The 27,126-nt window shown below is 48.1% G+C and overlaps 1 protein-coding gene across 1 annotated transcript; it reads left to right on the forward strand.

Annotated features, from left to right (window-relative positions):
- Nucleotides 1–9,958: 9,958 nt before the first annotated feature.
- On the forward strand, nt 9,959–26,435 carry PRDM13 (PR/SET domain 13; the record flags this gene model as incomplete). The annotated part of the gene is made up of 4 exons (XM_083606255.1): nt 9,959–10,212; nt 13,415–13,546; nt 13,652–13,772; nt 24,730–26,435. The coding sequence occupies exons 1-4, from the start codon at nt 10,069–10,071 to the stop codon at nt 26,433–26,435; spliced, it is 2,103 nt and encodes a 700-aa protein (XP_083462381.1). The 5' UTR covers nt 9,959–10,068.
- Between the last annotated feature and the right edge of the window lie 691 nt (nt 26,436–27,126).

The raw sequence follows: 27,126 nt of genomic DNA on the forward strand, positions 1-27,126 counted from the left end.
AATAATAATGGCGTTTTCCACAGGCCCCCAAGGCGCATCGAGACTCTGACTCTCTGTTTCTCATTTTGTCTCTCTGGGAGTTGCCAAGGCAGGGCTCTCGACAGTCCAGGCCGCGATCGTGTCATCTGCCGGGGTTCCCATAGAAGCCTAATTACTATTCAAAAGCTGCTCCAATATCCCACCCGCATCTTGTCTGCCCCGCACAGCTGGTTGGGGGCCTCGGAGGTTCGCCTCCCCTCGCCCAGCCACCAAGCGAGACCCGGTCGCTTTACACAATCGGCTGCCTTTTTTTCTTTTTTCTTCCGTCCAACAAGATCTCGATTCTCGGGCCTCTTTTCTCATTTTGGAAAATAAATAAATGAATGAATTAGGAGTACTGTAAATGAAAGGAAGCCACCAACTCGAAAGGAGAGAGAAGCACTGTTAACAAAGCGGGGCTTAATTGGATTTGTCGGCTTCTTCTTGGGCAGAGCAGAGGGGCAGCAGTGAAGCTGGAGGGTGGGCTGGTCCAGGCAGAGTTCAGAATGACACTTCCAGGATTTAGGAAACACATCCCCCCATCCTCCAAAAGAACATATATTTGAAATGAACGGCAGATCTTGGCACTGGTCACAGTGTGTTACTTTGCTGACTTCAGAATTTGGTAAGCCAGCCCTGTTGCATTTTGGAAGCCCTTATGCGAAGTGAGGCCCTGGACGTCTCCCCTAAAGTCGCCCTTTGATGGCGCCACTGGAGCTCAGAGCCGCCCGTGGAATCCTGAGGCGGCTAAGTGCCCTGTAACACTTAAGGCTGCAGGTGTGTGTAGGTGACACTGTGGAATCCACTCCCTAAAACAGAGCAAACAAAGAAATTCAAAAACCCAACAACCCCACTGTATCAGGAAGAGTAGTGCTAGGGCGAGCTTAGTAATTTTCTGCTTGCATAGGGTTTTGTTTTGACATACAGGAGCCCCCAAAGAGGTGAGTCCCTCACTTGCAGGATGATAAGGCTCCCTCCGTTCTACCACTTCCAGACTCTTCTGCTCTGCTGCATGTCCAGATCAGCCTTGGGGCATGCAAATAAACAAGAGCGCTCCTAAGCATACACAGAGTGCATGTCTCTTGACACTGATTAGCCACAGTCCTCTTCTGTATCTCTGGGGACAGGGATTTCAGGGAGACCAGGGCACCTCCTCTATTCAAGATGTTAGCCACAGAATGCATGCCCCATAGCCAGGGGTAGGGAAAGTTTTTGAGCCAGAAGACCATATTCACAATGGGCAAGATTCTGAGGGACACATGTCAGTGGTGGGCAGGGCCAGAGGCAAACTAGGGCAGATGTTTCAACACCCACCCGTACATCTCTCTATCCTTCATCTAGGCAAGCAAGAGGCCTTCTGTTAGTTGGAAGGTCACATTTCAACCAGGCAATAGGGAACATAGAGAACAGCCTTATACAGTGGTACCTTGGATTACATACACTTCAGGTTACATACGCTTCAGGTTACAGACTCCGCTAACCCAGAAATATTACCTTGGGTTAAGAACTTTGCTTCAGGATGAGAACAGAAATCGTGCAGTGGCGGCGCAGCATCAGCAGGAGGCCCCTGCTAAAGTGGTCTTCAGGTTAAGAACAGTTTCAGGTTAAGAACAGACCTCCAGAATGAATTAAGTTCTTAATCCGAGGTACCACTGTACAGTGTCAGACCATTGTTCCACCTCTCTGGCAAGGACTCTCGGGTTGGAGTGGCTGGGAATTGAATACAGGACCTTCTTAATGCAAAGCAGATGCTCTATCACTGAGCTACAGACTTTCCCTAGGGAGGGCATAGAGCAGGGCGGGGGCCTATGAGAGGTGTGGCCTGGGAAGGGCCCAGGGGTCAGATCTGAAGGGGCAAATTTGACCCTAAGCTTCTGCTTCCCCACTCAGCCCCTGCCCTTAACCTAAAACACACCTACTATATCTGAAACAGAATATGTTTACAAGGTCAGATGGCATGACTTTTAGGCTTTCTTCTCTGCGGCCTAAGACTTAGCATTAGGGAGGTTTAAATGAATTACTGGGTTGCATAGTGGTTAGACAGACTAGGTCAGACAGACTAGGACCTTGAAGATGAGAGTTCAAATCCCAACACAGCTATGAAACTCATTTAGGCCAATCACTGTCTCTGAGCCTAACCTACCTCACAGGGTTGTTGTGATGATAAAAAGTAGAGGTGAAAGAACTATGTATGTCACCTTGAGTTCCCTGGAGGAAAGGTAGGATAGAAATGTAATAAAACAAAACAAACAAAATTGTCTTAAAACTTGTTTTCAGGGGGCCCCTGCTGCCGCAAGTGAGTTAACAGAGACGTGTCCTGAGCATGTGTTGAGTGCCTTCCTCTTATAAAGTAACTGCAACAGGCCACACTTATCTAAGATGAGAGGCAGAGAGCCTAGTATTCATGTAGGCTTCAAACCCAGCATTATCTCATTTTAAAAAATTCACAACTGTAAGAAGAGATAGGACAAAAAGAAAGAAAAAAGCTATTGAAAGCTTTATAGGTTTTAAACGGTCTCCACTAAATAGTTGTCCTAGTGAAAGCTTCTTTTCATCTTACCTCTATTTAAGAATATAATTCAAGGCAACAATCCTCAGACTGTTTACGAAGAGTCAAGTGTCGCTAGTCAAAAGCAAATTACACGGTTGCTATCCTGGGAGAGAGTTCTCTCTGTCTCTCTTTTAACCCAGGGGTGGGTAGCTATATTCTCTCAAGGCCATTCCCCACTAAAAGCAATATATATTTAATTTACACAGCCATGAGGAACAGAAACTTATTTTTGATTGAAAAATAAAATCTGGCATTGAGTGGATTCTCTCCTGAAAGAATCGTGTCAAGGCTGATCTTGTATATGAAAATGCCGGCTTAGAAGGGAATACACATAAACTTGCAGTGGATAAACTGATTAGGGGTTAACTGAATTTACTCTGGTAAAAAGTGGTGGCTATTTTGTGTGTGTGTAAATTGTAAATTGACTTGTAAATTGACTCCGATCAGATGCCATGCGGAATGCTCTTTAGCCCTTACACCATTTATTCTCACCGGCCATAACAATCCAATTGACTTTACTCGGATTGTGGGGAGGAGAATGAGCGGGTGCGGGGAATAAATGGACTGGAAAGACGAAGATGCTGCAAGATTCCAGGGAGCTGATTTTGGCTGAAACACACCTTTCTTTGAGCAGGAACGAGGTCCTGCCTTGGGGAGAGAAAATAGGCTGCTCCGTTTGCACTGGGAGAATCTGGGCCACTGAATGAACTTGCAGCATTTCTTTCTTTCTCTTTCTTTCGTTCCCCCAACGTTTTTTTGTTTTGTTTTGTTTTGTTCAAGCATCCACTGTGTTTCTTTCCCCACAGCATAATGGAGCTGGCCCTGTATACAGGCATTCATGCTGGTTTGAATGTAATGTTGAACCTTCTCAGTGCTGGAGCGGTTTGATGGTTTGAATGGAGCTCCCTGGTGGGACATTGCTAGGCGCAACTGTGCCTCTTTGGACGCCTGTTGTTCCTTAACATTCATGCCTCATTATGGGGCAACCTGTTCAAGCCAAGAGAGAGCCAGTCCTGAGCCAAAGCCTTCCCTCGGGGGCGTTGGCAGTTCAGAGAGAGAGAGAGAGAGCGAGGGAGGGAGAGATTGAGGGAGAGGGCTAAGAAGGAGGGGGGGGGGTAAAAATCTCTTTTGGTCGCTGGGCAAAAGTGGTTTCCCCCTTTTAACTGGTCTTTCCAGCGGCCCAGTTGAAGTGTCTCAAAAGGGACTAGTGGAATGTTTTGACTCTCAACATTGTCTCGGAATAAAGCTAGAAGCATGTAATTAATGTGTCCTTTTAATAAGGGACAATAAAGCCGTTCAAGCTATTTAATTTCATTTAATTTTCCATCCCATTTGCTTCCAAGGCTCCTTTTACCCATTTTTTTTTTTAAACCCAGCCTTTCATGGCGTGGCTTGCTTCAGTGGGCACGTTAGATCGATTTCAGCCTGCCTTTTTAGGGACTGGGGGGGAAGGAGATAGACAAAAATCAAAGCAAACGTGTCTCCTTCCCTTTTTTGGGGAGGGGAGGGAGACCAGTTATTGTAACTAAAAGAAGCTTCCAGGCAACTGAGCCACAGGAACGGAACAAAATAAATATAATAAAATAAAGCCAACGTGCGGGGCCGCTGCCATCCTTTCCAGGGGTTGGGAGACGAGGTGTAACTTGGATGTACATGCGGATATAGAAAGAAATGGTTTTTTTCCCTCGCAACTGACCAGCTGTGGGTTGCTTTCCCTCGGAGGATTCGCGTGGCGCTCGCGACTCCAGCCGGCCGTGGCGAGGCTGCCCCACTAGAGCAGAAGGGCGCTTCTTCCTTTCCCCTTTGACGCCTCCGACCAGTGCCCTGGCGGCCGGCGGGCGGGTCAGGAAGGGTATATTTCAACCGGTTGTCACCCCGAAGCCGGCAGGCCAGAGGTTAGACGGACTAGTCCTTGGCTTGAATTTATTGCTCTCCGCTTTTTGTTTCGCCCTTTGCTTCCTATTCAGGATGCGGACCGCAGGGGTCATCTTCAGTCTTCAGTCCCGGCCACCGCCCCCCTCAGAAGCCGCTGCAACAGCCCAAACGATCCCTTCTCGAGAAAGCACCGATCCAATTTCACCTGACCCAGGAAAGAAAGGATTTCTGAACTCGGGTCGGTACTAAGGCCGTTTTTAGCCGCGTTCCCCCAATCCCCAGCTCTCCCCTCACCCAACATCACCGTTTGTCGTTCCCAGTAATTTAGAATCTCAAACTCATACTTGCTAGAAAAAATATATATATTCGATTTGAAATTGGCTTTCCAGTCTGCAGCATCGGCGACTTGCGTAAGTGACACATCTCCAGCCAGATGCTGCGATCGCAAGCGCGCTTACCTGGGAGTAAGCCCCATTGAACTCAATCGGATCTCCTTCTAACTGGTCGTATATAGAATTGCGCTGGAAGGCTTCACTCCGCAAACACATTTACTAGGGAGAAAGACCCATGGGACAACGTGGAACTTACTACCGAGTCAACATGAATGGGCTTGTACTCTGTGAAAGGCACTTTTGACAGTCCATAACATCTGAGACTCTTCATCTCAGGGTCGCGTGCTCGAGTTCCAGGTTGGGCAAAATATTCCTGCTCTGTAGGGAGCTGGACTAGATGATCCTCGTGGTCCCCTCCAACTCTACAATTCTATGATTTCCGAAAACTGGATTTGTCAATACTACTTAAGTCCTATTCAATGGAGGGCGAGTGACATGGATTTTGGGTTGTAAAGCAGTAGTCCTTCCTTGGAAGCATCTCCATCCCAGAAGGACAGCCGTGTCATTCCCGGGGCATCAAGGAATCTTGTAGCTGCACCTTCCAACACATCACGCAATGTTATTCTGACATAATTTTTAGCGCCCAGTTCCTGAAATGCCTTTAGGTTTTCCAGCCCACTAAATGCAAGTCAAACAGGGGTGGCTAGCTTGTGGCTCGCCAGATGTTGTTGGACACCGACTCCTATGCCTTGGAAAGCATTAGCATTTACTTCAATCACTAGGGTCTGCTTCAATGTAAATTTATTGGTGCCAGACCAATTTCGTCTTCTGGTCATTTGCTCCGACTTCATTGAGATATCTAGGTAGCTGTTGGCGGAGCAACCTGATCCCGTGGGCGTTTCCTCAGAAATAAGCCCAAATGAGCTCAATGGAGCTTGCTGCCAAGTGAGCACCGATAGGATTGTGGCTGTCGTGTGTGCCTTCAACCCCACATTTTAGAGCAGGGGTGGGGAACCTGTGGCCCTCCAGATGTTGGGTTCTGACATCCACTAGCCACAGCCTGCAGAGCCAACGACCAGGGGTGATGGGGCATTGTAGTCCAGCAATATCTGAAGGGCTACAGATAGGCAACCGGGACTACAACTTCCATACACCCCCGACTGTTGACCATGCTGTCTGGGGATGATGAGGGCTGGAATCCATTGGTAGCGTTGGTTACCCTTGGTGTAGAGGCACAGCATCCGTAGGAAAATCCCTGAGGATCTTTTACTGGGGATCTCACCACATTGCATGAAAGGAAGTATTCTTGAAATTCAGATATAAACCTAAGCAGAACTCAACTCTTCCTTATACGGCCCCCGAAGTTGCACCTCTACACCATTTGGCTAGGAGTAAGCTCCATTAAACTTAATGGAGCTTACTTCTGAGTCAGGGTATAGGATTGTGTTGTAAATTACTTACACTTCACAACGCCTCTGTGAGTTTCTACAAGGAAACCTTTCTTGATTTTTACCTTGGGCAAACTACCATGCGTTTCTGTTACGTAAATGCGAGGAAATATTTTTGATGTAAATATAGGACAAACGAGTGGATTTGCATGAAAGTCAGCTTCAGCTTCCGAGTGCTAGGCGGAGATGAATGAAAGCTACGGAGCTGAATAGAACCTGCACAAATGAAGTGTCACGTTAATGTTTTCATTAACTGCAGAGAGTTAGAGCCAGGCTTAGACAGCAGTTGGGAGCACACTTCCTAGCAAGACTCGTCGAACTTAGTGTAACTGACTTCCAAGTAAACATGCAGAGGATCGCGTTGTTAAAGTTGTCCGATCCATAAAGAGTTTCAGGAAGCAGCAGCACATGAGCTGATTAAATTCTGGTCGGGTGACATTCTGATGAAATCAATAGATAGTTGAAGTTTATCCATATTTACTCGAAAGTAGATTCCACTGAATTCATCTGACTTACTCCCAGGTAAGCGTGCACAGGACTACCGTCCGAAAACCCAGGCGGTAGGCCTAAATGAGTTCGACTGAGCTGAATAAATTCGACTTACTCCCGAATAAATAGGTTTAGGGCTGTAGACTTAATTGTGTGCAAGGCCATTAGAGTATGATCCAGGCATGTATAGGTCCCAATGATTTCGAGGGGGTGGAGGACGAGAGGGGCATAAATAAATGCATGTTTTTAATGCTGTAATGGAAACCAATGTGCTGTAAAATTGCTGTGTCTCTTCCTTTTCATTTAAAGGGAATAACGCCCTGATCAAAATGCTACTTGAAAGTAAGTTCCATACATTTCATTTGGACCTACCTTCCAGTGAATGTGTAACCACCAGCCTGCAAGACGTCATTGCTTTATCAAATGTGTTGTACTTAGGCTGTATTGAGCTTGACTCCAAATAGGCAAAGTGACAGAGGATCTGCTTTTCATCTAGAAGGTCCCAGGTTCAGCTCCTAGCATCTCAAGGTAGGGCTAGGAGAACAGTTGCCAGTCAGTGTAGAAAATACCACGGCTGTTCCAAGACATGTTGGCACCTGAGACGAACTACAAAATGACACTTTCCAGCCCCGCCAGGGAAGGAGAGAGTGAAGATCCTACATCAGGGACGGGGGGGGGGGGGGCGGGCGGGACTTAAGATCTAAATAGGGATCTGCTGCCCCTGTGGATCCTGCCGCCCGAAGTGGTCTCCTCACCTTGCCTCATGGGTGGGCCGGCCCTGGAAAATACCGAACTAGATGGGCTAATGATCTGAATCAATACAAGGCATCTTCGTATGCTCCGGCTTCATCATCCGACTGTGGATGTGGTACAGTCTATCCAAGGCCTCGGATGTAGATCTCTGTGTCTGTTATCGTGGTGCTTAAAGCAACGTGCATCTCGCTACAAACTGTGCGAGTGGGCTAGGTGACAGTCTGGAAATCCGAAGCTTGTGAGGGAAAAGAAAACTCTTTGGAATCTATTCCCATTACTAAAGAAGCGTGTAAGGAGCTAGTAAGTAGCAAATTAATGACCCAGTCTATAACCCTATAAGAATACTTAACTGGGCAGACAATGGACCCTACTTCTTTAGAAGCATGTGTAGGGTTGCCTTCCAAGGCTGCAACATTATGCTCATAGATATGGGGAGTAAGGCCCCATTGGATTTAATGGGACTGCATCGAAGTAAATTTGCACAGAAACAGACCACACACCTTCCGTTCCCGTTATGAAAACTTTAAGGGAAGGCAGTAAACTCTGGCCCCTCCAGCCTAAACATTCGAGGAAGTGCGTTCCATTTATTTCGGTGGGCTAAGACTTTGCTGGAACTTTGCAATCATTTCCCCGCTCTGGGTTTTAAGTTCTCGGCTTTTGTCATTTTCTTGAATCGATTCTTGTTACTGGAGGACCAATTCCTGGTCAGTTATGAAGTCTCACGATGCTCTGATTCTTGCTCTCACTTACACATTTTGTTAATGTCAGTGGGTCTCTGCATAGCTTGAGCAAAAGATTCTCTTTCCCCCCAATGCAGAAACAGGTGAAATAATACGATGACCACGTGTATTCTGCCACCCTGTTTGTGATGGCCTCATCCTGACTCGGAAGCTATCGCCTCTCATTTCAACAGGACTTTCCTCTAAGAAACTAAATCTAGCAAGCCAGCAACCCCTTCCCCCATAGTAGCCCTGCGACTCAATCCTCCTCAGAGGTAATCCCCTTTATTTAGTGGGCCCCAGCTAGTGTGTGCATAGGATTGCAGCTGTAGCTGTATTTATATCAAATCCAGTCTCAATGATGTTCAAAGTATCTCCTTGCAGATAAGTATTTTAGGAATTTTGGCTTATTTCTTCCGTCCATCCTCTCCGCCTTTCCTCTGGGATGTTTTATCTTCACCCAGTGAATAAATATGGACAGGAACAAGTACGTATTCGGATTATTTCGTCACCACTCCTCACCTTTCCCCCACTCTTCTGGATTTCTTAAATAAATTCTTGTCCGTCTTGGGAAATCCCAGAGAGCACATGGGTTGCGTTTTGTTCTAGGCCTGTTGGAATGTGAGTGCTACTTTTCTATTGAAAGTTTTTTAAAAAAAAGAACCGGACCACAACAATCTTTGTAGTTTAGCGACCTATATCGGGGTCGGAGAATGGATCCAGGGATTGAAAAACGGATCCGTTCCGCGAGACTCCTGCATGAACTTCCCCTGTGTATTGTTTTGTGCGCTCGTGCGCCTTTTTCGCCCAATACAAGGCGCTTCCTTCGATAAGCCAAATAAAACTATTTCTAGAGAGCTTCCAAACGCGGAGCTTGGTGCTTTCAACTCCGGGCGAGGATTTCTCTGTTTTACGCAGTTAAAAGCAGGAGGAAAATGAGAGTTGAGGAACCAAGCTGTTGTTGCAAAGGGATTTCTGGGCTCCAACCAACCCGCTGAATTGGTAATATGGCAGCGTCCCCGTCCCCCCTCTTTTTTAAAGTGTAGGTATTTTCTGGTGTTTTCCCATCAAGTACCTGCCCAATTTCTGTATGGCACACGCCAGGAATCAATAGAAGTTAACAAGTCCTCCAAACATCCCCCCCTAATCTCTTTGTTTAATCGCCTTTACAATCCAGCCCAAGGAAAGAGAATTAAAAATCTTTGAAGTCTCCTGGCTGACAAAAGGCTCAGCCAAGTAGACTTAAAACACTCCCTTCTTTTCCAAAACTGGTTTGTCGGGGAACAATCGAAGGAAGTAAAATTTATGGAGAAATTATACAGTGGATTTGTCACTTAAAATATCGTAACTGTCTCGGGGACAATCCCCCATGCTGAGGATTAATGGTCCCTCCAGACCTTTGATTCACCAGCGCCTTTTCTTTGCCCTTGACAAATTGGATTTTTAGGAATGGGAAGGTCGCCGGGGCCATTGTTGGCTGCCCCATTCAAAAAAGCCCTTGATTATGCGTTGGGGTGGGTGGGGAGAGAGAGAGAGAGGTTGGTGGATGGGGCGGGTGGGGGGTGGGTTAGGGAAAATCTCCATGTGACCCTCTCGGGTGGGACTCGGCAGCTGCTGCAAGAGCCACACTCTCTCATCGCCCCAACCCGGCGCCCTGGAGCACCGGCGGGCCGAGGGGAGAGCCCTCATGTGGCAATTGAAAAGGCGGCGCGCACCGTCGGCCGCGTCACTTTGCGGGCGGAGATAACGCCGGTGCGGCTCAGCCCTCCTTGCTGCCTGCCTCTGCCTCTCTCCCTCTTTCTGCCTCCCTCTCTCCCTTCTGTCACTCGAAGAGAGTCCTGGGCGCCTTTCCCGATCGCCGCGTCTGTAACCCGGAGGCAGCGATGCAAAGCAGCCGGGGTCCGCCGGCGCTCAGCGTTACCGCGGAGAGCTGCATCCCGGCTGGCCTGCGCCTGGGTCCGGTGTCCGGCACCTTCAAACTGGGCAAGTACTTGTCCGATCGCAGGGAGCCGGGACCCAAGAAAAAGGTATTGCTCCCGCACCTTGGCGGAAAGCACTGTGGAGGGAGGGTGGGGGGAAGGAGGGGAAGTGTCCGAGGGGCTGGCGCGCATCCTTGCGAGGGAATGTTTCCGCAGCAAAGTTATTTCTCTGTCCCCCTCCTCCGTTCATAAACGGGTTTGGGTGTCCACACGAAGCATCTCTGCTCTTCGGATCTTCACGAAGCCAAGAGGCTGCGGGGATGGGCGACCGCCTCTCTTTCAGACCTCTTCCTGGCCTTTCGGAGGAGATCTCTGACTTTAGATGACTTATTTGAGGGGGTGGGGGAACTGTGTTGAACCCTGCTGGATTGGACGTAGATGGGGAGAGGGAAGCTGGAAAAACGAGACAGCGGCGGGTCAACAGACTTACTGGTGCCCCCCCCGCACCCCGAATTCTAGGAAATCAAATCCGGGTAAATCAAGGTAAATAGTTTCCTCCGACTGATCCTCCACCCTGATACCAGAGTGGTGGATACGAAATCGGATATATATTCACAACACGAAATAAAATAATAATGAATGAATGAACTGGTAGCTCGACCCCTGTTGCCTGCGATGCCAGTTGCTTTTATTGAATGTACTATGTTTACCTTCTGTTTCAAGGTTCTTATTTTAACCTTAAAGTGGAAGAGGCAAAATAACAGTTAAGTGAAACGAAATCTAAAGGTTCCTAACGCCACCAGGTGAGATTTGCCTCTCATGCAGGATAAAACAACCGCAAGAAAACCTCGCCCGAAACAAAAGCGGCCTGCAGTTGAGATTTCAAGAAGGGTGGCTGGATGGTGGAAGTTCGTGGGAGCGAAATCCACAGTCTTGCGGCTCCTTAAAGACTTGCGGATTTATTGTGGATTACGCTTTCCTGGACTAGAGTCCGTCTCATCACCTGCTTGAAGGTGACAGATGCACACACGCGCACAAGAGCGCGTCGATGTTTGTTTGCTTAGGGAATGCTGGGGCCTTAAGGCCATGAAGTGCAAGGGGGGCAATTGTGAGCTTTCCCCACAGGCATCTGTGCAGAACCCAAATGAGTGCAAAGATAAGAGATGAAAACAGTCCTCTCACAGACCCCAAGTCTGGAATGATCCAATTTATGAAGCACCCTTTTAACGCCGAAATTCTCGCGGGCTCGCCACAGTCACCGTCATTGTTGTTTTGTTTTGCTTTTAAAGAGGATTTCAGTCCATAAGAAACATTGACCAAGCAAAAGAGGATCGGAGCAATCGAGCTGATTTCCCAGCTGGCTCCAAATGTTGATCACTGCTTCTGGAGTGCTTTACAGAGAAGTCTCCAAAAGGAACCCTAAATAAGAAAGATTTGTTTGTGTGGATTGCAGCCTTCGAGCATCTCCTCGGATGAGCTTAGCAGAAGGCAACGTTGTCTCCTTTCTATCCCAAAGCGCAGAGGTTTGTCGTACGTTCCGCTCGGATTCTGAATGTCCTTTAATTGTTTTTAAACGCTCTGCCAGCCCCTTCAAATTTATTTCTCATCTGGCTCCGTTGGTTGCTCCCTTTAGGCTGCCTTTGTTACAGTGACTTTTATTGCCTGGTCATTCAAAGAGGTAGCCCCTCATTTGCTCGCTCTCTGTGTATGACCAAGCAGATTATGAAGGATGAGGCAAGACTCTGAGGCTCAACAGAATTGCTCCTGCCCTCTTCCTCTTTTGCTCTCATCCTCTTTTTATGATTTCTGATTAGATTATTCATTAATTAATACAGGGCCTACAGCGGCTGGGAAGCTTGAAACGTAGGTGTAGCCATTTCCCCCTCGAAGGGGGAAATTTAATAACTATGGTTTTTAAATATGTTCCCCTTCGTCTTTTCAGGCTGCAGCCCTATAGGTCAGGGAAAGTGACAAGAAGCGGAAGAGAGTTTGAAGAAGGTTCTTTTCCCAACTAAGAGGGATTGTTTAAAGAGTGTATATAGGGCGTTTGGGGATCACTGACCTCAGGGCAACTTACGCACTTATCTCACTTGTCTCACTTCGGAATGACATGGCATCGAGTGGAGGTGTCCCTTTATTGGTAGCTGCAATTAAGGTAAAGGTAAAGGACCCCTGGACGGTTAGCGGTTATGGGATGCGGCGCTCATCTCGCTTTTCAGGCTAAGGGAGTCGGCATTTGTCCACAGACAGCTTTCCGGGTCATGTGGCCAGCATGACTAAATCACTACTGGCGCAACGGAACACCGTGACGGAAGCCAGAGCGCACGTAAACGCCATTTACCTTCCCGCTGCAGCGGTACCTATTTATCTACTTGCACTGTTGTGCTTTTGAACTGCTAGGTTGGCAGACGCTGGAACAGAGCAACAGGAGTTCACGGATTCGAACCGCAGACCTTCCGATCAGCAAGCCCAAGAGGCTCAGTGGTTTAGACCACAGCGCCACCCGCTCCCTTGGTAGCTGCAAGTACATGGCAGTGAAGCCGACACACGTCGATTCAAACCCGATGGACAACCTGGTCCACAGCTCTGGCTAAGTCTAACAATCGACTGCTATCTAAGTTAATTGGCACATTGATCCTAAAGACTATATATATAGCATTCACATCGACCGAAACTCCCCAACTTCGACCCACCTGGATTTAAGAGGATTTAAATCTCTCCCAAGACAATAAAGCCGTGAGCCTAAGCATACTTATTTAGAAGGACTTTTCAAATGAAATAAAGGAGAACCAAATGAAAGAGTGGAGTTACGGCTGCAATCCTATGAACGTCTACTTGGGAGTAAGAGCCCTTGAACGCAGTGAGGATTTGCTACCGAGTAAGCATGCACGTTCCAGTTCCACAGAACCAGTCGCTTATAAAATAAGAAGGTGTCCATCCTCAAACCGTTTGCTAGGAGACCTTTGCCTCGTTCCGGATTAGTGCAGCAATGGCTGCATTTGGTTAGCCCTCTAACTCGTCTCCTGGCTGCTGCCTCCGACTAGGATCGAGCTGCGCACTGGTTCACCTCTCTCTCTGTTGATTGTGGGATCCGCTTCTCATGGAAACGATCAAACACAGAGAGAAATTAGACAAATAAGTTATTTTAATAGGTTATGGTGTGTGTGTGGGGGGGACAGGGATGTAACATTAGCGGTCTTTTTGTCAGTGGAGCTGCTCAGTACCAGCGAATGTTGTTCTGGCTAAATAAAGCAAGGACCTTGAACTGACTGGCGGTATAAATGACAGCCTCTGCTGTCCTATGTTCCAGGTGCGGATGCTGAGAGGGGAACTGGTGGACGAAGCCGGGGGCTCTGCTGTGGAGTGGATAGGGTTAATCCGGGCTGCCAGGCACTCGCAAGAACAGACCTTGGAAGCTATTGCAGATCTACCGGGCGGACAGGTACCTACAGCCTCCCTAACTCAGCTCTATGAGCCTTTCTGTCTTAGGGTTGGACAGATTGGCTTTGCTGTCTGGTCCCTTGACGGGCTCTTTCTGTTCTCCTAGATTTTCTACCGGGCGCTGCGAGACGTCCAGCCGGGAGAGGAGCTGACAGTGTGGTATTCCAGCTCGTTGGCTCAGTGGTTTGACATCCCCACCACGGCTACTCCGACGCACGACGAGAAAGGTACGTACAGCACCTTGGCCAGCGACTTGCGCAAGGTGGAAGAGCCTCCCCACAGCGCTGCTCAACTAACTACGCGTTACAGTGAGAGTTTTGCTGTAAGCCCCACTGAGTTCAATGGGATTTACCCACCAGTACGTTTGGGATTTCAACCCCCACATTCTTTTATTTGTATTTAAATCGAGACGGAAGATATCAGCGGAGCAGCAGACCATCGAGTACTTAATACAGTTTAGGCGGAATGAACTTGAAAGTAAGCTCTGTTAAAGTCAACACTGGTTAATAAATTTGTGTCAGTCAGTAGGTCGGTCTTATACCTTCTTTTAAACTCTAAAAACCAAACTACGGGGCAATTAATAAACTTGTCACAAACTTGGAAGTAAATCCCAGTGTAAACAGTGGTGGTTTTTTAAAAAAAAGATCAAGCGAGCTGTTCGTTTGTGGTGCTGGATCTATATGAGACATGTTTGCAAATACATGCTGCTCAGCTAGATCCTGTGCATGCTCACTCGGAGAGAAGCCTCAATGAAGTTAATGGGGCTTACTCTCAAGTAAGTAAGATTGAGGGCTGATGTGCAAGAAGTCATGCCAAGCACTTGGTGAAAGAAGTGGGGAAGGCTTAAATACGGCTGAACCAGGATTGTGGACCTGATTGCAATAAAAAGGCAGTATTGGACCACAGCTTAGAGCTAAGATAAAAATAGCTTGAGTAGATCAAACATACATATTTACTCCAGATACCGTCTTCCCAATGCGGTTGACCTTTCATTGGAATAGTTCTTGAGCTACGAATTTACACCGTGCTAGAAGGGAGTTTGGACCCTGTTCAGCCTTTTCCTGCATGTGTACTGATTCCCTCTGCACCTTACCCAGCGGGCGCCCTGCCACACTGACATTCTTCTCCTTACAATACGACAGTTTTGGATTTTGCCCCCGCCCGTGCTAAAACAGGCTCGCTGGTTCTGAAGGCGTAGGATGGCTTTCCTTCTGCTTTTGTGCTTTGCCTTGCATCTGCCTTGCATCACCCTCTCCGGCTTTTCTCGTAACCTCCGGATCCCGTTCTTATTCGAAGTGACGGTATAGTCCATTTAAAGCGGGAAAGTAGGCGCGCTGACATACGTGAGCGCTCTTTAAAAGCAAAGGACACCTCCAGCGCTGTTCAGAAATCTTGGGAATTCTTGGAGGGACTACAAAAGAAACAAATGCCACTAGATCTTCTCCGAGTTCTAAGTGCCAGAGGAGAACTCGGCTCGCCAGATTTCTTTCCCCATCCCGCCCAATCATAGCTATGGAGCTATAGTTTATATTTTGAAATGGATTTTTGTTCCATCTACTTTTTTTTTTTAAGAATAGTGTTTTCAGTCAATCCATTCGTTCTCCTTTTCACTCTGGTAATGAGCGGCCACAGCTTCTTGTCCAAGTTAACGCTTTGTGTACTCTTGCTATATATATTCGGTGGCGGGAAGGACTTTGGTTTAAGACTCGTTGTTTCTGAGGCAGGGAAGTGCATGGAGCTACTAGGCCTCTCGGATTCAGTGACTGGTGGATCCGTAATGCCGATGAGACTTTATCTGTAGATAAGTGAGCTTTAGGAGATAATATGTTAAAACAAAGAGGAAACTTAATCCTGTTAAAATACAGAGGCTGGGCGGATTCAGCAGCATTTCTTGGTGATGGAACCTACCACGAGATTCTGGCTGCAGTCCTGATCACGCTTTTATCTTTTCAGCAACGTCCCAGGAACGCGATGGGACGTGTTTAGAATTGCACAGCGAATTAATGAAACTGAAGTGTTAGCTGCTAAGTCATCAAACAGCCATTCCGAAAGGCTTCAGCTAGAACTGGCGTCCACTGATTCCGGTGGAGGTTATTTCCACCACAAAGTGCAAGTTCTACACCATTGACTTAGATTTAAAACAGCTTGGCGCAATCCGAGGCAGTATAACTGGGACCAAACCCAAGAGGTTTAGCAGAATAAATGGGTCAAGGAGAAGAGCTTCTTAAAATCCAATTTCCAGTTATATGGATTGGCCCACATAGCTCTAACAGACTTTAACTTGCACTCAGGCCCAACCCATGCATGTTTAATCAGATGTAAACCCCACTGTGTTTAAAAGGATTGTGGACTCTGCAAGTTTGGGTTTGCAGAATACTTAGATGAATAATTTTGTAGATACTGCACATGCTTGGGAGGAAGCCCTTTGAACTCAGAGCAGCTGCTTCTGAGTTGCAATGTATAGGATTGGGCACCTATGTGTGGTATAATCCTCCTTACTACATGAGAAGGGTGGAAGAGAGAAAGTCAATTGTTTTAAATCCAAGTACTTCAGGGACGTGGGTGGCGCTGTGGGTTAAACCACAGAGCCTAGGATTTGCCGATCAGAAGGTTGGCGGTTTGAGTTCCCGTTGCTCGGTCCCAGCTCCTGCCAACCTAGCAGTTCGAAAGCACGTCAAACTGCAAGTAGATAAATCTGGCGGGAAGGTAAACGGTGTTTCTGTGTGCTGCTCTGGTTCACCAGAAGCGGCTTAGTCATACTGGCCACATGACCCAGAAGCTGTACGCCGGCTCCCTCGGCCAATAAAGCGAGATGAGCGCTGCAACCCCAGAGTCGGCCATGACTGGACCTAATGGTCAGGGGTCCCTTTACCTTTACCTTTACTTCAGGGAAAGTGAATTTAGGAGCAAGCCAAAAACACTCGAGGAAGAAATAGGACCCCACCTTACTCCAGTACTAGTAGACAGGAATTACTGAAAGAGAAAAAAATAGTTTCAATGTAGGAGAACTATCCTAATGCAAGAAAACTCCTCAAAAAAAGTTATCAATGAATAACTGATCTGACTGCCCATTTCACATCACAAATATGTATAAGAGGCTGGGTACTCTTAACCACAACTTTATATCCCAGACAAATGGTAAGATCTACTGGTCTCAATGGGAAATTTATAAATCTCCTGCAAAAGATCACAGATGGTGCACAGAAAGGAGAACTTTTGCCTCACAGGCATTTAGTATCAATAGCTAGGATGATTATTATTGTTGCAATGATTCGTCGCTTAATGCAAAAAGTCTCAAAGTGGCCTACAATTATAAAAGCATGCAAAATGTATTTTGTTGTTTAGTCGTTCCGACTCTTCATGATCAGAAAGATAAAAGAATATTAATTGACTAAAAGTGTCCATCCTGCAATAACATAAGAAGGCCAAATCTTACCCCAACCTGCTACAAGATGAACACCAGTACTGGCTAGGCTGTCGTTGGCCTTTGGCTTATTAAACAATCTATGGCCTTTTAAACCATGGGGGTGTTATTGTTTTTGTTTGTTGTTATGGTATATATTTGTGTGTTTTTATATTGTAAACCGCCCTGTGACCCTTGGATTAAGGGCAGTATAGTAAGTAAGTAAGTAAGTAAGTAAGTAAGTAAGTAAGTAAATAAATACCATATGACCCCAGTTAAGAGCTAGGTGCCTGGGTGAACATGCACATATTTGCCTGGAACCTAAAAGTTGATAATGATGGCACCAGAGAGTATTCCACAATCAGGGGGCCACCACTGGAAAGACTGTGATGCTGCCTTTTCAGACTATTTTTCCATCTAGACCCCTGGGTATAGAGTGGTATATTATTATTATTATTATTATTATTATTATTATTAATCAGTATTATCTACTCCCAAAGAAAAAATAAGTAAACAAACCAGCTATGGTGGGCTGCAAACCTAAACACACAGGAGGAAGTAAGCCCAATTGAACATCCTAGCTTAGGACTTACTTCTGAATAAACAGGCACACTATAGGAAGCTGCCTCATAATGAGTCAGACCATTGGTCCATCTGGTTTGGACTGGCTTCACTGTCTACACTGACTAGCAGCAACTATTCAGGGGTTCAGACTGAGGTTTCTACCTGCTCTACTTGGCTATGTTGGTGATTGAATTTGGAACCTTCTGCCTGCAAAGTGGATGCTCTGCCATTGAGCTATAGCCTTTCCCTTTCCTCTGGTTTCTTGTACTGTACTGGACATCATTTTGAGACATTATGGTCCCATATTTTTATGATATGGTCATGTACTCTGACCACACTGCAACGACTTTTTAAAATACTTTTGTTAACTTATCACCTTGCAACATATATTAGCAGATACATTATCTAATAAGGTGTAAAGAAAATCAACTGGTCACGTTTTGGCACTTTGTGTTCTGTTTTCCATGGATTGAAATCAATAGGAGGCAAATTCACGGGCACATAATTTAGGGGTTCCAGTAGCACCTAAAGCTGTTTTAGAGTGAGTCCAATGATTGGTCTGCCTAGTACAATACTGTTTCCTCTCCTTGGCAAGTATCTTCCCTAGCCCTGCTACCTGAGATCCTTTATCTCAGGCGTGCGAGGAGGGGGCATCTGTGGCCCTCCAGATGTTGTTGAACTCCACTTCTCTCAACCCCATTCAGCATGACCAATGGTCAAGGATGATGGGAGTTGTAGTACAACAAATTTTGGAGATGCATGGGCTCTCACTATTCCTTCTTTAACTGGGAAAATCCAGGATTTAAAATGGGATTTGTTGTACGTGAAGGTGTTACTTTGACGCCCACTTTCTCAAAACTGTACGCCTCTTGGAAGCATGTCTTTTCAATATAACAACAAGGATCATGAAGGGGACGAAGACCCGTCTTTCCTATCTCCCTTCCCCGGATACACCGTCTCTGTGTTTAGAGTCCATAAGAAATAAGAAAGTCCTTCGGATATTGGCCAGGTCTAAAATTAGCATCCTGTTACTGCTGTGGCCTGTGACCCTAAATATGCTTAATCCCAAGTAAGTGTTACAGATTTCAAGTGACACAAGCTTATTAAGGACTGGGAAACTTCTGCTAGACAGCATTTTCTTTCCCAACACTGCATTTTAGCAATTTCTAAGCTTCTGGCAATTACTAAACCTTTCATACGAAATTAAAATACATAAGGACTAACGCAATAGGAAGCAACTTGAACCACGACTTTTTGCGGGGAAGGATTTAGATATTAAAAGCCGATTCAGCGAGTCTCTAGTCAGAGATTCTTTCTTCCTGGATAATCTAAAATGTGTAGGGAACTGAAGTCTCGGCGAAATCAACACGATTTGCTTCTGGAGAGTTGCGAACTGCGCGAGACATTCAATAGGCGAACTTTTTTTCACCATCGTCCCATATAGCCTGTGTGCGTCTGCTGAAATTTTTTTGCAGCTGCTACAGGCACAGGAGCCCCTCTTGAAAAACAAACAAACAAACAAACAAACAAAACCAGCCTTACTTAGTACTGCCGTGCCAAACCAATTCTTATGCTCAGCTTCTCCAGTTCCGCTAAAATTATTTTTAACTTTCTCGAGTAGACTTTCATTCAATCCTAAACGGCAACACAAACCCTGAGACAAAAACAGTTGTCAAGCAAGTGGAACTGGAAAGAGGGTGGCACTTTTAGTTTCACAAAAGTGTTTGACTCGCTCCATTTAGTCATAGATTGAGTAAACGAGGCTCTTAGCAGCATAATGTGAATCGAGAATTGGGGGGGGGGGGGAGGGAGAGGAGGGCAGAAGCCAGCAGTCTGGGTTTAGGGATCGTTAGTGTTTGCAAACAAAGATAATTGGAGAGCGCAGCCTTTGACGAGTTCGCCAGCCGGAGAAAGCTACTCAGTTAAGCTTGTTAACAGCGCCATCCTAACCATACACGTTTATGCTGAGATGTAGGTCCTATAATCCAATGGGTTTAGGACTGTAGACTTAAGTTCGTAAAGTTTTATTGCGGCTTCCTATTCATTCATCCCCTGCAACCGGACATTGGAAATCTGCCTTTCCAATGTAAAGCCATAGGATGCTTGCAACTGCTGACACTCCGGCTGGGAGGGAGCTATCACGGAACAGAAAGACTTTAGTTTTCTCTGCAGTTAATGAACAGTTCCATGCTGGTTGATTCTTGAACTGACTGTCGTTTTTAAAAGACCTTTTGGCTTGCTTATTCCAGCAGGATCGAGATCTAGCGCCTCCTATGCCTTCTCGGGCATCCTTTCCTACACACCAGTTTCGCGTTAACTAGCGACGGAATCCAATCGCTGGAATCCTATCGGCCAAGCACCACCACCGCCACTAAACACAGAACCGTAGCCCACGGCCGTCTCTATTAAGCAGCCAGGGACATTCACAATTATTTCGCTGAGATGGCCAACTAATGCATAGATCACAAATCTTATTGACATATAAACTTACAAGGTAACCAGGTGTGGTTGGACCCCAGGTGGCATTAGCCCCCGGATGGCCTACGGTCAGAGAACATGGAAGCTTAGTTTTCTTCTTTTGAACCCATAAAAATGGGAAGGAAGGAAAGTACATTGGCATCTGATTGGCCACTGCAAGAACAGGATGTAGGATTAGGCTGGCTTTTGCCCTGGTCCAGCAGGACTGCTCCTATGTTATTGAGAGTAATATAGCTGTATCTAGGTGTGGCGGTTATTATATGTCTGTAGTTCAACTTTTAGAACCACATGTAGAAGAAAGATGATCGAATATATATTCCACAAGCTATGCATTATCTTTTCATTCTTTGCCGCAGCCAGGCTCTTCACTGTCTTTCCCTCTAAGCGATTTGCTTGTTCACTATTTCATATTCCGGCCCACCCCCACCCCCCACAATTGAATCCCTGTGGGGCTTTTCTTTTTGCATTCGGAAATGCCACCTCTTTTACGAGTTTCTCTATAGCTTTGAAGCGCTGGTCGCTTAATTTAACCCTTGCTGGTGTATCCTTCGGTGAAAAACCTCCGTGTTCTGCTGCAATGGCCCCACCGTCTCGACAAAGTATCGAAAGAAGGGGACGTGCGTATCGCAGGAGCACGAAGTCGCCCCGTCGGTTTGTTCCGCCTTAGGGAACGCCAAGCGTTTAAGGATCGGGGGCACAAAGGGCATTGTATTCTGAAAGGACCGATTACGTATGGCGCATACATATAGGATATTGTCTCGCCTGGTAATGGAAGGCTCATGATCATTAGATTGGCCTTTGTTTCCTTGCGTCAGCTCCCTGACATACGCCACCTATTCTGCAAACGTCAACAGATGGGCCGCCGGACACAGGCGTTAAGGCAACAGCTGCGCGCTTTTCATTCCTCGTGGAGTCCAAAGGCAGCCCATCCAGAGCGCATTTGTGGCCCTCTGCCTTTGCACTGCTTTTTACTCAACTCTTTACCTCCCTCTCCACTCCTCTCTCAGTACTCAACAGAGAAAGGCACTAGCAGTTTAGGATTCATATCCCACAGCCATACATCTCCCCCCCTTTCTTAAAAAAACCCCCTAATCTCAAACAACTCCTAGCTCGCTCGTTATTTACAATCACATTCTGAGATTGATTCCAGCCACACACGCGTGTACTATGGAAAAATAGAGGGAAGTGCCTTCGACTGAATCAGACCCGATTGGTCTTTCTAGGTCTACACAAATTGGCAGCGGCTCTCCAGGTTTTAGACAGGGAGTCTCTCCCAGTCCTACCTCGACATGGTGGAGCTCGAACCATGGGACATTCCGCATGCAAGGCAGGTGCTCTAACCGCTGAGCCATAATAATAATAATAATAAATTGTATTTATATCCCGCCCTCCCCAGCCGAAGCCGGGCTCAGGGCGGCTAACAACACTAAAATAGTGCAACATTCTAAAAACATTATAAAAATTAATTAAAATCAAAATTGAAATCAAAATTGATGGCAACCATAAACTAAAGTTCTGTAAAGATTGCCAAAGGAGGCAGTCAGGCTGCGCCCCGACCAAAGGCCTGGTGGAACAGCTCTGTCTTGCAGGCCCTGCGGAAAGATGTCAAGTCCTGCAGGGCCCTTGTCTCTTGTGACAGAGCATTCCACCAGGTTGGAGCCGCAGCCGAAAAAGCCCTGGCTCTAGTTGAGGCCAGCCTAACCTCTCTGTGGCCTGGGACCTTCAAGATGTTTTTATTTGAAGACCGTAAGTTCCTCTGTGGGGCATACCAGGAGAGGCGGTCCCGTAGGTACGAGGGTCCTAGACCGTATAGGGCTTTAAAGGTTAAAACCAGCAACTTAAACCTGATCCTGTACTCCACCGGGAGCCTCCTTCTTTATATCTTACATTCATATATCACCTTTCTTTCTTCATTGAACCCAAACAGTCTCCCTTCCAGCAATGTGCAGCCCCATACCAGATCAGCTTCAACAAGGTGTTGGCCTCAGGTACCCTCGGAGCGCATCTTTGGCACTCCTTACCTGCTCTCTGTGCAAATGGGATAACGAGCCCTTTCTATGGTACCCTAAGTGTGGGCTCCAAAAGCGAGTAAGGGATAGTCACAGCAGTCCACGGTTTTAATGGTAAGCACGCTTACTGAAAAGTAAATCCTTGTGCATAAACAGTCATGTAAGAAGGCTGTTAATCCGATAAATTACTTATAATGACTTTTCTAATGCTACTCACACACTCGTATTAAAGTCACAAGTCTATAGTAACTTGGACGGGAAAAGAGAAAAACAAGGGACTACTGACTGACTGACAGTGCAACCCTATACACACGCCTATTCAGAATTAAGTCTTGTTGGGTTTCGGTAACTTCCTATAACTTTGGGATTGCCGCCTGAAGCAGGCGGATCCACATTTAAGTGATCGTCGGTTTTCCACGGAGGTAAAAGAATGAGAACTCCAAATCACAAACTAGTTAAGAGATGGAGCGTTTAAATATGAATGAAATGGGTTTAGTTCCGCTAACGTCTCTGGTGCTGAACTGGCTTAAATCCAAGTAAATTGACTTTGCCAGACAACGAACCATAATGCAGTTTTCAAATCATTCACCCTGGAAACTTCTCGTTGTAGGTGGCAACAGAATTCTCTGTAGTAAGTTAGCGCTGGGCTCCAAACTTAAGGTCAATTCAAAGCCTGCAATTTTATGGTTGCAACCCTAGTTCTCACACTTGCCTAAGTCCATTTGAACCCAGTAGGACTTACTTCCAAGTCCACATGCACAGTTTTCACTGCAGGGAAAGGCTCCCGTTATTTATCAACCTCACTCCCTCCTAACGCGTTCCGAAAAGCCATCCACTATGGCTTCTTGTTCTTGAGACTATGCCAGGGTGTTTGGTAAGTATTAGCTCTGATTTGATGTTCTAACCCTGAGAGGTTCCGATTAGTGGCCATCTTGTAACCACATTCCTTCCTGAGAGTTGCCATGGCCTAGTGTTGGGCTTTTGATTCACAAATCTGTTCAGTTATTTATTTAAGTGGAGTCCTCTCAGCTTCGCAGAGTTGTGAACATAAACAAGATATGGGATGCAACGGATTAATATCAATTGTTAATAGTTACGCAGGGTTCCACTACAATAGCAGAAGCGCAGTGCAGGTTGTGTACCCTGCATGCGGTCTTCTGCCGAGCCAGACGTTGAAGTATTTTAAGTTATTATTTCTAGAACGTTAAATCAAGCTCGTCTAAGCTTCCAAGTTTAAGGTGCAAAGCATAGTACTCTGCTGATGTCAAGGGAGTAAGGAAAGATAGAGTTGCCAAATGTCCCCTTTTTCCAGGACACGCCCTCTTTTTCATGAGTATGTAAAATGAGAGTCGTCATAACGATCCATAGGTAAAAGTAGAAATCGGCAATAGTGTCCCTTTTTTTGCTCTTCAAAACATGGCAACCCACATTATTAAATAACTAAACAATATATCCTCTCCTAGTGTCGAAATCCACCCTACAGACAATTGATCCATCTACCTTTATACTCATCTATGTGGACTTGTCTTGGCTGTCCTGCGCTTCAGACACGACCATTTCCTTGAGATCCCAGGGAATTGAACACGTGAAGCGCGTGCTCTACCACTAAACCCGGAATCACCCCAGAATCTGGTTCTCTGTCTTGAATGTCAGTGCAGTAGAGCCAACTTCGCCGCTCCCACACATCTGAGAGCAACTGCTTTGCACGCAGGAGGTTCCAGATTCGACCCCCAGCATCTCCAAGACACCTTGGAGAGCTGCTGTTGTCAGTCGGTGTAGACAGCACTGACGTAGACGGACCAACAGTCTGACCTGGCGTAAAGCAACTTCCCAAGTGCAATAATGAAATGACTACCCAGGCACTACAGATCGCTATACCGACTTGGATAAATGATAACGGGCATCTATCCGAACATGGTTGGCTGGAATGCACGGGCGGGGACCTCAGCAGAGGCTGAGAGAGATGCTTGCTATGTGACTGCGGCATGATGTAGCCCGCTTTCATCTCCGCATGTTTGGGAAGAAGGGTGGGGAGTTGATATGTGCATGAATGGACTTGATATGCCCCAATGCTGGTCTTTGCTAGAAGTATGTGGAACGTGAGTGAATTTATGAAAGACAATTAACTACAGTGTTTAATTATGGGCAGAGTATTCTCCACATTGGTAGTTGGCAGTGCAGAACTGGCAAGTGGGTTGCCCAGGGCAAGATAAAGCGAGGAACAAATTCAATAAATTATAATAATATTATAATAGCTGTGAAGTATGAATGCCACACAACTTCACATTAAAAAACAAACAAACCGAGAGACATTATGTGTATTCCAACAAAATCTGAATCAAATTCCACGTTTACACAACACTCCAAATTATGGATAATGCTGCACGGACAGCATCTGTTTCCATAATGGGTGTGCAGTAATTAAATATTGGGACATTAGCAAACACTTCTCAAGTTGCCTCCACGCTGACCTAGCCTTCAAATGGGGTGTGGTGGTTAACAGGTGACTGAACTACGGCTCCCATCATCACAAAGCATTGAGGGCTGACGGGAGTTGAACGTCTAGAAGGCCCGAGATTAGCAACCTCTTCTTCAAGCATTTCTCACTTTCAAAGTTGAACATATAATATTTCAGATCCAGGTTTCATATTCCCAAGCACGAAGAGCGTAGTCGGGGTTTCTACGTATTTGCCTAGTTAACGTCTCCCTGCTTTGCTTTCCCTCTGCTAGGCGAAGAGCGCTACATCTGCTGGTACTGCTGGCGGACCTTCAAGTACCCCAACAGCCTCAAGGCGCACGTCCACTTCCACTGCGTGCTGAACAACGGCCGCAGCTTCCTGGGCTCGCCGGAGCACGCCCGGCCTTCGGACCTGTTCAGCCTGTCGCTGAAGCCCGCGGCCGCGCCGGCGTCCTTAAGGACCCACTGCGCCGGCGGCTCCCGGGAGAGCATCAAGCGGGAATCCTCGGGCTCGCCGCCAGTGGCCAAGGCGGGCGGCGGCGGGGGGCGCAAGGCGGCGGCCAAAGAGGAGCAGGAGAGGGCCTTGGACATGAGCGTCAGCTCGACGGGACGGGGTCCGGGGCAGTTCCTGGGCCTGCTGGGAAGCGGCGGCAGCAACGGGCTGTCCTTCTACCCCGGGGCGAGGTCCGCCTTCAAGCCCGCCGGCCTGGCCAAAGCGAACCAGGCGGACTCTTCCCCACCGGCCTCTTCTTTCCGGGAAGAGGGCAAGGCCAGTGGCTTCAGCAAGCTCTTGGGGAGCCTCAAGCCCGGCCGCTCCAGCGGCGAAGGCCCCCTGGGCGTGGGCAGCGGCCCCCACGGCCACGCGCAGCAGCAGCACCACGCGCCCCAGCCTCACCACCACCATCACCACCATGCCAAGTGCCACGCGGCTGCCGCGCCTCCTCCCTCAGCGGCGGCAGCGGCGGGCTTGGCTTATTCCGGGGGCGCCCGAGGCTTCCCGCTGCTCTCGCACTTCGAGGAGACGTCCGCCTTCAAGCACGTCGAGAGGGGTCTCCACGCCAGCCTGTCGCCGCCCGCCTCCGCCCGCTACCCGCCTCTCCCCAGCGGGCTCCACCTGGAGCGCTTCGCCGCCGCCCTGCCGCCCTTCGACGGGCTCAAGCCCTTCTCCGCGTCGGCGGAGTGCAGCCTCCCGCCCTTCATGCCTTTCACCGTCTACAACGGCGAGCTGCTCTACAGCGCCCCTTACTACCCGCTCAAGCTGCACTTTGGCAACCTCCTCAAGTACCCGGAGTCCGTGTCCTATTTCAACGGGGCCGCGGCGGCGGCTGCTGCAGCGGCTGCGGCGGCCGCGGGCCTGAACCCGTCGGAGCTGGGCTCCCTGGCCAGCATCGACCGCGAGATCGCCATGCACACGCAGCAGCTGTCGGAGATCGCGGCGGCCGAAAAGAGCCGCGGGCGCTTGGAGAGCTTGCAGCCCTCCGCGTCGTCGGGCCCGGCAGGCGGCAAGCCCAAGACGGGCCACTTGTGCCTGTATTGCGGCAAGCTGTACTCGCGCAAGTACGGCCTGAAGATCCACATGCGGACTCACACCGGCTACAAGCCGCTCAAGTGCAAGGTGTGCTTGCGCCCCTTCGGGGACCCCAGCAACCTCAACAAGCACATCCGCCTGCACGCCGAGGGCAACACGCCCTACCGCTGCGAGTTCTGCGGCAAAGTGCTGGTCCGGCGCCGGGACCTGGAGAGGCACGTCAAGTCCCGGCACCCGGGCCAGAGCTTGCCCAAGGGCGGCGCCGGCGGCGCGGAGGACAGGAACGGCGCCGACGCCGCCGGGTACGCGCGCCCGGAGCTGCAGGAGCCAAAGACTGACAACGAGAGCGACGTCGACGTCTGCTTCACGGACGATCAGAGCGACCAAGACACGGGCGGCAGCAGCAGCGGAGGCGGAGGCGGAGGCTGCCGGGCCAAGGAGCAGCAATAGGAAGCAGCCCGAGGGGGTGGCGGATAGGTAGGGGTGGGCTTGGGGAACGGCGCTGCCAAAGCTGCTGCTGCTGCCGCCGCCGCCGCCGCCGCCACTTTCCTCTCCACCGGCTCTGCTGATTCACTCGCTCCTTGACTAAGAAAACGACCCCTAGAGTCTCCCTTCTTCCCCTAGGAACAGGACAGTTTTGCTTCAACACAACAGCGGCTCGTTTTAAGACATGCCCGCATAAGATTTCAAATCGTTGCTGTCCTTTCCCTCGACCCCCTTCCAGCCCGCGGGGGCTGCTAAGCTGTACACCACGGGTAGCCAACGTGGCGCCCTCCACATGTTCCCAGCATCCTTCACCATTGCCCATGGCCCTGGGGCGGTAGAGCAGCATCTAGAGGGCGTCACGTTGGCTAGCCCAGCTATACACGCAGTGTAACCGGTATGTTCAGAAGTGCAGCGTAATTCCTACCGAGCGCAGTGACACTGACCTGCCCAGTGCGCATGTGTAAGAACGGCCTCCACCAATGTGAATTCCTTCAGGTACCTCGACGGGAATTTATGTCAAACAATAATCTTCTGGTCTAGATGATGCAGGGAATCTGAGTATTCTGTCAACTTGGGTAGGAAAGATTCCTTGTCCTGGCTAAGTGGGAGCTACAAAGAGCCATGCGTGGTCTTTGTTCACAGCAGAGGTAGTGTG

This window comes from Podarcis filfolensis (genome assembly GCF_964270895.1).
Source record: "Podarcis filfolensis genome assembly, chromosome: 3".
NCBI lineage: Eukaryota > Metazoa > Chordata > Lepidosauria > Squamata > Lacertidae > Podarcis > Podarcis filfolensis.